The sequence below is a fragment of the Xiphias gladius genome, chromosome 11 (genome assembly GCF_016859285.1).
Source record: "Xiphias gladius isolate SHS-SW01 ecotype Sanya breed wild chromosome 11, ASM1685928v1, whole genome shotgun sequence".
In the NCBI taxonomy this organism is placed as follows: Eukaryota; Metazoa; Chordata; class Actinopteri; order Istiophoriformes; family Xiphiidae; genus Xiphias; species Xiphias gladius.
Genome location: NC_053410.1, coordinates 17,418,881 through 17,430,066, shown reverse-complemented (window position 1 = coordinate 17,430,066; position 11,186 = coordinate 17,418,881). Strand labels below are relative to the sequence as shown.

Here is an 11,186-nt window from a genome sequence, read left to right as displayed (position 1 = left end):
TGACTGCTCCTCAGAAGACTCCATCCTGGAGACTTGTCGCAAGTTCTTAAGGTAATGAATTTCCTTGTTTTCTACAGTGCAAAAGACATTTGATTATCTATGTACTACTTCAGACATAAATAACAGCATTCACTCTGCTAAAAGTCACTCTGTTAATTGCGGTTTTATGTAAAATATACGATATACAGTACATGACACTATCCGTTTTGTTCGTCTAATACACACAGCCTCTGGATCCCTATGCTGGCATGATAACTATACTTCACGTTTACTCATTGATTAGTGATGGAAAATCCAGTCTCACTGAGTTAAAACAGCTCCTCATAATGACTGCTGTGTAAGGTTTCATAACCTTGTCTTAATTAAATGCTTTCTATCACCCACACACCATACGGCAAAGAGTCACATGTGGGTGGATGTTGGGTTGTTCTGAATATCTAAGGCCACCCTTCTCTGCTGTTTAGCGGTGTTTACTTACACTACACTTTGACAACAGAATAAATATTTGCAGTTAGTCATTTTAAGTTTTTGTATATCACAACTCGGAGCATTACCAGGTAGACTGTAATATTTCAACGGAAGCTTTCTGCTGAAACAAGGACACTGTGTATGCACAAGCAATGCTGACTCATGCTTTAATGGTTGCATGCTGCTCATTTTGTTCCTTTTGATCAAATTATGCAACAGCAGGACATATTAAACAAAATGGCCATGAATCGACATTTATGTGCTATTGCTATTCTCATTGTAAGTGGTTTTCAAAAGGACAACAGGGTGAAGAAATCATGTGGCTCAGTTCTCTGTCAATAACTGGAATAACTGTACGTCATCCCACAGTTGAAGTGTATGAATAGTCTATCAAGACAGGGGCTATAACTCATGAAGCTTCCAGGACTCGGCTGCACCCTGCTGGTGGTAAAGGAATAGCACAGATTATAGATTCCGTGTGCGATGCTCCGTATACAAACTGACAATTTTGCAACTATAATAATAATCTGCACACACACAGAAGACACTAATTTCCCGCATCACCAATTTACTCCAGTCCTATATACTTACAATCATATGTAAACTTAATTATTTCATCAACTCCTAAAGAGACCTTATACTCTTATTATACTCTTATGAACTTTTCTAGTCTATATGTTCCTACCCACAACTGACATGACCCATGAAAAATACAATTCAGTTCATCGGAAAATTTTTCAATGATAGGTTCTGTGTTATCTTTCTTTTATGGTCACATTTATGGTCATACATGAAATATTTACTGAATATGTAGATGTGTACTGTACTTTTGTATACATTGCCTAAATGATAATGTAAATACTTTCATTTCAATATAAAAAACTGCCAAGACTTTGATTGTAATATACTGCCAAGTCCCTCTTAAACATAAAGCTGTCGCCCTCTTATTCCCAAACCTTTTGTCCTGTACATACATTTACTGTAGGTACCCAGTAAGTATTTTACTGATGATACCGAGACAAGGGACAAACTGTGTATGTATCTACCGGTGGTGGAATGTAACTACATTTAAACCAGTAACTTACTTAAGGACATTCATGAGGTACTTGCACTTTCCGTGAGTATTTTCTTTTCATGTCTTCATTTCTACTTCTACTCCACTACATTTCAGAGGTTAATATTTTACGTTTTACATTTCTTTGGCACCTTCAGTTAGTAGTTGCTTTACAAGATTTTTGCAAAGAAAACATATGAAGAACATATAAAATATGTTTTGTTATAAATTAAACTTCCCCAACAGTATATAAGTACAGCTGAAAGGATTAGTTGATTAGTCAATTGACATTAAATTAATTGACAACTATTTCGCTCATTTCAGTAATTTCTCATGCAAAGATGGCAAACATTTCGTGGTTCCACCTTTGCAAATGTGAGGATTTGCTGCTTTTCCTTTTTTAAAATTATTTTAATGATTATTATTAATTATGTAGTATTTGTAATATTTTTGAGGTCTGTACTGTTGGTCAGACAAAACCATTGTGAAGGTGTCATTTTGGCCTTTGATGGCTTTTCTCGCTATTCTCTGAATTTTTACAAAGCAAACAATCAATCAGTTAAGTGAACAATAATCAGCAGATCATTCCAATCAATGTATAATTGTATAACAGTCACATGGGCCATTTTCTCTGCATTGAATACTTTTACTTTTAATACATTAAGTACGTTTTTCTTTTCCTGATTATACTTATATACTAAAACACCATTTCCAATTCAGGGCTGTTGCTTGTTACTGAGTATTTTTACAGTGCGGTATTAGTACTTTCACATGAGTAAAGGATCTGAACGCTTCCCCCACCGGTATGTTTGCCTCTGTGTTGGAAATAAAGTTGAGAGGAAAAAGAGGGAGGGAAAAAAAAACAGTCCTCTGGGCGCCAAGGGAAGTCATGTTGACACCACGTGACTCTCCCGTTCGCTTGTCATTGGTGGAGGCTCGTGTCCACGCCCAGCACACCTCGTGGATGTCTTTCCCGCGAACTGGAGGCGCTCGCGTCGTGACGCTGCGTAGCTGGGTGCTAGGTGATGCGGGGCGGCTCAGGGCGCTGTCATTAGGTTTATATCCGAGGAAAATACAACTACAGCCTCTAAACTCGCACACATGGCGAAGCAAAGCTCTCTTTTCAATTTTTTCACCAAGTCTCCGCCGCAGGTCTCCAAGCCGAAGCCCAGTCCCTCTCCGGCCGAGGCAGACCTGCCTTCCTCCGTGGAGAAGTCCAACTCGTCCCCTAAAGAGCAAGCTAAACAGACACCACCACCACAACAACCGACCAAGACCAACAAAGTCAAACCGAAAAGTGACTCCAAGTCTGCCAAAGGGGGATTCAAGAAACTATTTGGCGACAAGGCCCCGAAGACCAAAGAAAGGTGAGTTAGCCATGATAAAGTTGGGGGCGGTGTAATTGCTGGAGCCACGTTTGGCACGGTTTTTCTTCTTCCTGCTGTAGAACGTCTGCAAGGCCCCACAAAGACTTAACCAGCTACTCAAATTGTAAACGAGGTAATTAAAAAAACAAAAAACAAATAAATTCTCTTATGCATTTTGTGAATTGGAAAAAAAAGACTGCATTTGGACGAGTTAGTCGACTTTGAAAACCTACTGTTTGTTTTACCATGTTAGTTTTTCATGTTTCATTTGATCCTGCCTGACATCTGAATGGTCTTAAAATCGAAGGTGACCCGATGAAAACTGAGCAGGACCGTGTGCTGCGATCTTTTCCCACTGTCAAATCAGTGCTAGTCCGTCTAATTTAACAACGTGGAATACAGAGATTAGAGGGCAAATTTACTAATGGAAACCAATGTAATAGTTTACGCTGGTCGGAGATCTTTAGTTGGCACCACGCAGTGGGCTCGTTTGGTGATGGCTGAGGTATCGGCTCATTTTCATCATAGCAGCAACACCCTCTCTCTACTCTCTCCGCAATAAAAATGTATGTAGTTTGGATCTGTGTCCGCTAGATGACATGTGAAATGTTGTGTTTCGAGTCAGAACAAAACTCGAGTCAGAGAAACTGATTAATAAAACTAAATCCGGATGCATTGTATTTACTAAAGGTTACTATCACAGTTGAATGACCGAGGCAGTAATACCTGTACCAGGTTACCCCCTTTATTACTCAGAATTTTGTCATTGCTATTGAGTGCCATTTAAGAAAACATTGGAGATGACAATACAACTGCATGTTTTAAAGTAAGACACGAGCTGTGTCAAGGCAAAATTCCCCTCACACAAACTGAGAGAAAGGAAGAGAGAGTAGCCCGTTTACTTTCCAGTGCGTGTGTTTGGATGTTTTGTTCCAGTTTTATAGATAACTGACAAAATTCAAATTGACTGTAAAAGCTTTTCAGTGCTGCAGTATTATGATAGTGCAATCTGCCCTCTGAGCCCCTCTGGCAGCCATGCCATGGCGGATTAGATGACCACAAATAACTCAGTCTAGAGCTAAAACAATTAGTCATTAGTCGATCGTCAGAAAACTTAACTTATTTCTCATTCATTATTTGTTTTAATCATTTTTCAAGCTATATTGCTGAATATTCTGTGGCTCTAGCTTCTCAGTTGTGAGAATTTGCTGCTCTTCTCTGTTTTAATGTCATAAATTGATTATCTTTGAACTTGTTGCTCAGACTAATCAAGGTAACTCTTGTGATGGGCATTTTCATTATTTTCTGACAGTTAATGGATTAATCAAAAAAGTAATCTGCAGTAATTCTAATTATTAGTTAGTTATATTGTAATGGTAATAATCATTACTTGCAGTTAAACTCAGTCCTGACAGAAAGGGCTGTAATATACACAGGATGATTCTTATTTATCATGACTCTTTGAATTATGTACAGATGCCGATATTGGTCTGGGTCAACATATGATTTCCTAAAATGCTTGTGTTTTTCTTACCTCCAGCAGCTCCACATCCTCATTCAGCGCCGGTGCCCTTGTGTGGGCAAAACTGGAGGGACACCCCTGGTGGCCGTGCATGGTGGTACCACAACCTCTGACTGGCCAGCAGATGAGGGGCCGAGGTCGAGACCAACGCATACATGTCCATTTCTTTGATAAACCTCCCACTAGAGGATGGGTCAGCACCAAATATATCAGAGAGTACCAAGGTTGGTAACAATTATTCCCATAATAATACTACTACTACTAATAATAATAATAATAATAACAATGATTATAATAATTATAATATATGTATTTGTTATGTCTTCCTAGTAAACTTCATGACTGTTTGCTGCAGTCACTTCCGAATGATAAGTGTGTACTCTGTTGTTTCAGGCTCTGAGAGCAGTGATGCTAAAACCGGAGGGGTGTTCTTCAGCAGCAAGCCTGTCATCCGTCATGCAATGGAGCTTGCTGACGGAGTCATGTTCGACAGCCCCGAAAAAAGATTAAAGATGCCTCTCTGCACAGATCCATCAGATGAGGAAGAGGATGACGATGATGATGAAGAAATGGAGGTGACATTGCATTTACGTCCAGTTATGTTGACAGTGTGTACATTAAAAAGCCTGAATTTTAACTAAAATGTTTAATAACTTATTCTCGTTACTAAAATAGTAAAACAGACATCAGTACTCATAGTAGTACAGAGTGTGTTACATAAACAATTGTTGTCAGAAATACAGGTGACATATTGTTATAACTTATTCGTATTTGTGCTTTGTCAGCTTGACAAGTCAAGAGTGACTGATGAAGAGGTCAGTGATGAGGATGACCAGAAAAATGGGGAAGTGAAGTCATCCAAAGTCAGTGGCCGTTCATCCCGTGCTTCAACAGAAAAAGGCAACAAGGCCAAGCGACGTCGCATTATTGTAGCCTCAGACAGTGACGACTCAGATGAGGAATTCAAACCAGATAATGCTGCGTCCAGCAGTGAGGATGAAGAGGAAGAAGTGGCAGTGAGTAGTGAAGAGGAGGAAGAGGAGAGCACGCACGAGTCAGAAGTAGAAAGCCCCGTCAAGCCCGTGAAGCGCAAACGTCCTGCAGAAAAGTCTGCTAATGTAAAAGCCAAAGTGACCACTACCCCGTCTGCTGCCCCTAAACGAGCTCCAGCAGCTATGGCAGCTGACACAAAGTCTCGCTTGTCAGCCTTCACTGCCCCTGAAAGCTTCGAGAGCCAGGCAAATGGTTCAGGTACCATTGGAGGGGCAACAGTTTGGGACCATGAGAAGCTGGAGTGGTTGCAGGATGGCAGGAGGAAAGACGGCCGAAGGCGGCGGCAGACAGAGGATGACTACGATCCTAGCACCCTGTATGTGCCTGAAGACTTTCTAAACAGAAACACTCCCGGTATGCGTCGGTGGTGGCAGCTCAAATCTGAGATGTTTGATACAGTGATCTTCTACAAGGTTGGGAAGTTCTATGAGCTCTACCACATGGATGCTGTGATTGGAGTCAACAAGCTGGGACTGACTTTCATGAAGGGGACCTGGGCACACTCAGGCTTTCCAGAGATCGGCTTCGCACGTTTCTCAGATGTGCTGGTCCAGAAGGGCTACAAGGTGGCGCGAGTGGAGCAGACAGAGACCCCAGAGATGATGGAAGCACGCTGCAAGACCATGGCTAAGCCCACAAAATTTGACCGTGTGGTGAGAAGAGAGGTGTGCCGGATTATCACACGTGGTACCCAAACCTACAGTGTGTTGGACGGTGCTCCCTCAGAGAGTCAGAGCAAGTTCCTGCTGAGTTTAAAGGAAAAGGCTGAAGAGGAAAGCTCCGGTCGTTGCCGCACCTACGGAGTCTGCTTTGTAGATACCTCTGTGGGTTATTTTCATGTAGGCCAGTTCCCAGACGATCGTCACTGCTCACGCCTGCGCACCCTGATTGCACACTTTGCCCTTGCCGAGGTGCTCTTTGAAAGAGGGAACCCATCTGTTGAAACGCGCAAAATACTCAAGGCCTCTCTGTCCTCTGCTTTGCAGGAAGGACTTAATGCAGGAACACAGTTCTGGGATGCGCAGAAGACTCTTAAAACCCTCTCAGAGGAAGACTACTTTAAAGAGACCGCTAGCAAGCAGCAGGAGGCTGGACACAGTTTTCTTCCTCCTCTTCTAAAAAAGATGACCTCTGAGAGTGATTCGCTGTGCCTTACTCCTAAAGAGGGATATGAGCTGGCACTGTCAGCACTGGGTGGATGCATTTCCTACCTGAAGAAATGTCTGGTAGACCAAGAGCTGCTCTCCATGGCCAACTTTGAAGAATATGTCCCTGTTGATGTTGAGATGGAGAAAGCTGCTGGACCTGCCAGTTTCTTTGCCCAGACTCGTCAGCGAATGGTCCTCGATGGAGTGACTCTGGCAAACTTAGAAATCTTTCAGAATGGGTCAGGAGGAACAGAGGGCACGCTGCTGGAGCGTTTGGACACGTGCTCTACCCCTTTTGGCAAGAGGCTGCTGAAGCAGTGGCTCTGTGCTCCTCTGTGTAACCCCACATCCATAAGGGACAGACTGGATGCAATGGAGGACCTGATGGGAGCTCAGGCCCAGGCTACTGAGGTTTCAGACCTGCTGAAGAAGCTCCCAGATTTGGAGCGTCTCCTGAGTAAAATCCACAGCATTGGCACTCCTCTGAAGGGCCAGGACCACCCTGACAGCAGAGCAGTTCTCTACGAGGAGGTCACCTACAGCAAGCGCAAGATAGCAGACTTCCTCTCAGCACTGGAAGGTTTCAAAACTATGCAGGAGATTATTTCTGTCCTCGCTCCAGTTTCAGGTCAGTTTCGCTCCACGTTGCTCCGTCAAGTTGTCAGTCTGAAAAGTGCAAAGGATGGCCTCTTTCCCGACCTCTCTGCTGAACTCAGGCGCTGGGAGACAGCCTTTGACCACCAGAAAGCCCGCACTACTGGTGTCATAACCCCAAAAGCTGGCTTTGACCCCGAGTACGACCAAGCTCTGACCGGGATCAAGAACTGTGAACAAGAGCTGCAGGGTTACCTGGACAGACAGAAGAAGAGACTTGGCTGTAAAAACATGGCCTACTGGGGGACTGGGCGAAACCGCTACCAGATGGAGGTGCCTGACAGCGTCTCAGAGAGGAATATCCCTGAGGAGTACGAGGTGAAATCTACAAAGAAAGGCTGGAAGCGTTACGTGACAAAGGAGACTGAGCGGCTGTTCTCCGAGCTGCAAGGATTTGAGGAGAAGAGAGATGCTGCCCTGAAGGACTGCATGAGGAGGCTCTTCTACAACTTTGACAAGGACTACAGAGACTGGAAGACTGGTGTGGAGTGCATGGCAGTGATTGGTAATTATAACATTTTTTTAATTCTTGTTAATCAGCATTATTTTTTTACAGCATGCATCAATCAAATTGATCCAGTAATACTTTAAATAACTGGAGTACAAAACAAAGTGTAACTTTGTAATTTTGCATTTTGTGACTGTTTCTGGGGGGGGGCATTGCAGGAGCCTGCATTGCAGGTGTCTGCTCTGAATACATTTCCTGCAGATGTTACTGATATGCCTCCATAATGTGTATTTAAGATGATGTTTTTAGAGTTTTAAAGCATGAAAGGTTCGGTGCCTCATTCCTGTTTTTACTTTTTTTTTTGTGCCCCCCCCCCCAATAGATGTACTGCTGGCCTTGTCACGCTACAGTCAGGGTGGAGACGGACCAATGACCAGGCCAGAAGTGGTGCTCCCCGAGGATGATGACCAGGTAGTGCCCTTCGTTGACCTCAGTGGATCCCGGCACCCCTGTGTCACCAAGACCTTTTTTGGTGACGACTTCATTCCCAATGACATCTTCATTGGCTGCCCTGGTAGTGGTGAAACAGATGAGGGGAAAGGTAACGCCTTGTGTGTCCTTGTCACGGGGCCAAACATGGGTGGAAAGTCCACTCTCATGAGACAGGTGGGTTGTTTATGGATATATATTTACATTTATTTTCTCCATGTGTATGAAACTACAATGGACTGGAAATAATGGCATGGAGAGTCCTGGTCTATGTGAAGTCACTGCCCATTTTCATATGCAGCACTGCTCTTTTTGTACAGTGTGGGCTTGTGATCATCCTAGCTCAGCTGGGTTGCTATGTTCCCGCTGAGAGCCTGCGCTTCACACCGGTGGACAGGGTCTTCACCCGGCTGGGAGCCTCAGATCGCATTATGGCTGGTAACATCACAAACTCCTTTAACAAGTCTGTTACGTAATGTTCTGAGCTTCCACCTCATGGACTAAACTTGTACTGTGGACTCTGTCTTTCTGTAGGAGAGAGTACCTTCTTTGTGGAGCTAAGTGAGACTGCCAGCATCCTGCACCATGCCACTAAACACTCACTCGTGCTCCTGGATGAATTAGGTAAGTCTTTGGTGCCTATTACAGCTTATTCATAATGACAGTGAACGTCAAAGGCAGTCTGTTCAGCTCTGTTTTGTTTCCGTAGTGGTATGTTTATGGGGTGTAACCTTACAGCTGTGAACTGTTTGCAGGAAGGGGCACAGCTACATATGATGGCACAGCGATCGCCAGCGCTGTTGTGAAGGAGCTTGCTGAGAAAATCTGCTGTCGCACCCTCTTCTCCACACATTACCACTCCCTGGTGGAGGACTATGCCAACAACCCCGCTGTGCGGTTAGGCCACATGGTGAGTACAGCAACACAAAACAAGCTAAATACTGCAACAGCAGCAGATGAAAAAAGCTCTTACCTAAAATTATTATCCAGGGAAATATCTTCTGAATTGTATTTGATTACTGTAGCCTGTCTATTGTACTATATGTAGTGGAGCCAGAGTCAAATTTCTGTGCAGGCAACCTGGTTATCGGTTATACCCTTCTTTGCTGTTCAGTTATAGTCGTGTATTTCTTAGACAGTCTATTTTCTGTCAGTAAAACCTTTGCTACAGGAAATAAATTTTGAAGTCATATTACTCCATTTCATGACGCTACAGTGCAGATGTTTTCCTGGGGCCGTCGTAGTGGGTGTTCCTCTAGCCACAATTTGTAACTTCAGTTCCTACTACTTCAGTACCATAGCCTAAATAATTTGAGGGAATTGTGCGCACACTAATTGTTCCCACATAACATATTGCTAATTGCACATTGATTATTTACTGTATGTACATATGAATAATTTCACCCTTGTTCTTGGCAGGTTCTGTAGTTGTGTACACACACACACACACACACACACACACACACACACACACACACACAATCTGCAGTGCATTAAAATGCCATTTGTCTGACCTGGTTTTCGTGTTTTCTGAATCAGTGTGCAGCGCCCTGGCGTTAAGTATAATGTCCCTGTTTTGTCACTTTCAGGCATGCATGGTGGAGAATGAATGTGAGGATCCAAGTCAAGAAACCATCACATTCCTCTACAAGTTCATCACTGGAGCTTGTCCAAAGAGTTATGGCTTCAACGCTGCTCGACTTGCCAGCCTGCCAGAGGAGGTCATCCAGTCAGGGCACAAGAAGGCCGGAGAGTTTGAGAAGAGCACCATCAGCCTCCGACTGTTCAAGTATGCATTTATATTGCAGTTAATTTATCCTGTTGCCCTTCATGTTACTGCAGAAAAACATCCAAAGCATGGATCTGAACATGCCATCTGTAACTAAGACCAAAGTTTTGATGTGATCTCCTCTCCCCTTCTTTCTTGCAGGAAGCTCTGCCAGTTTGCTGAGGATGCCACACAGAGCAACACACACTTTGCTTCACTTGTTCAGATGCTTAACAACCTGTAGTTTGTAAAATATAATTTGTTCTTGCTGAATGTTTGTTTTCTCAGCGCTTGAAAAAACACTACTGTAATGATCTAATAAAGTTTATTTTTAAAAAAATGACAATGTTTCATCTAGGAAATTAAACCCTTTTAATTCACGCTAGCGCCTACATAACGGTTATTGAATACTTCACAATATATTAAGTCTAGATGTTATGATACATGCATACATTTCAGTCTGTATGAGAACCCACAATCACCAGTACACATGAATGGGTAGGGGGGAGGGGGGACTGGGGGCAATGAAACCATATAGCGCTGTATATAGATACTTGTCTCAGCTTCAGTAGAGTAAAAGCCTTTTAAATTCTCCAGCAACATTGGCAAACAAGGGAAAGAACACATTAAAATTAGTTGTGCTTTCACAAGACTTGTCTCTTTTTCTTGGCTCTAATCAAAGTAAGAAATGAAGTCTGTCACAAAAGAAACTATATCTTAAAAGGCCGAGAAGTAGCATTTTTGCCTGTTCATTGATTCCAATACAGGGTAAGATGTCTACAGATTATGTAGTCTTGACTGACGAGTCAATGACAATTAGTCAGTGTACCACAGAGGGTACAACCAGCCAACTGTCATTAGATAATTTTGCAACGGATGCACAACACCCTGACCCAAACGAGCAATGTATTTTTTTTTAATTTGATAAGTTAAGAGGAGGCTGTGTCTTAATTAGAAACGACACCCCTAAATAGTTATACAACTGCAGCCTCGAGTAAAAAATGCTTGATTTTGCCCCATTGCTTTCTCATTCGACCTTATGGTAAGTTGGGTCTTGCATGACAAACAGAAAATATGAATAGATTATGTAAAGCAGACTGAATTATAAGAACTGTTCAGCTCCCTTACAAACGGTGATGCTATGCAAGTCTTGTGAAAGCACAGTTCAGCATCTATTTTTCTGTATTGCAAATGTAAATGAGTCAACATTGCTGG

General features: G+C 42.9%; 1 protein-coding gene across 2 annotated transcripts; it reads left to right on the top strand.

The window, feature by feature from the left end:
- The first annotated feature begins 2,473 nt into the window (after positions 1-2,473).
- msh6 (mutS homolog 6 (E. coli)) lies at positions 2,474-10,351 on the top strand. 2 transcript variants are annotated; one of them, XM_040138663.1, is made up of 10 exons: positions 2,474-2,889; positions 4,433-4,635; positions 4,805-4,986; positions 5,197-7,771; positions 8,097-8,380; positions 8,524-8,641; positions 8,738-8,827; positions 8,959-9,113; positions 9,793-9,992; positions 10,134-10,351. In XM_040138663.1, exons 1-10 carry the CDS (start codon positions 2,624-2,626, stop codon positions 10,213-10,215), a joined length of 4,155 nt encoding a protein of 1,384 aa, XP_039994597.1. In that variant the 5' UTR covers positions 2,474-2,623; the 3' UTR covers positions 10,216-10,351. The 2 variants fall into 2 exon arrangements, with proteins under 2 accessions (XP_039994597.1, XP_039994596.1); XM_040138662.1 differs by having other exon boundaries at positions 4,430-4,635.
- The last annotated feature ends 835 nt before the right edge of the window (positions 10,352-11,186 follow it).

Excerpts from the sequence above, each read along its gene's own strand:
- msh6 (XM_040138662.1), top strand. The coding sequence starts at position 2,624 with ATGGCGAAGCAAAGCTCTCTTTTCAATTTTTTCACCAAGTCTCCGCCG. Across the intron at positions 2,890-4,429 it reads GCCCCGAAGACCAAAGAAAG|CAGCTCCACATCCTCATTCA; the intron begins GTGAGTTAGCCA and ends TCTTACCTCCAG. Across the intron at positions 4,636-4,804 it reads ATATATCAGAGAGTACCAAG|GCTCTGAGAGCAGTGATGCT; the intron begins GTTGGTAACAAT and ends CTGTTGTTTCAG.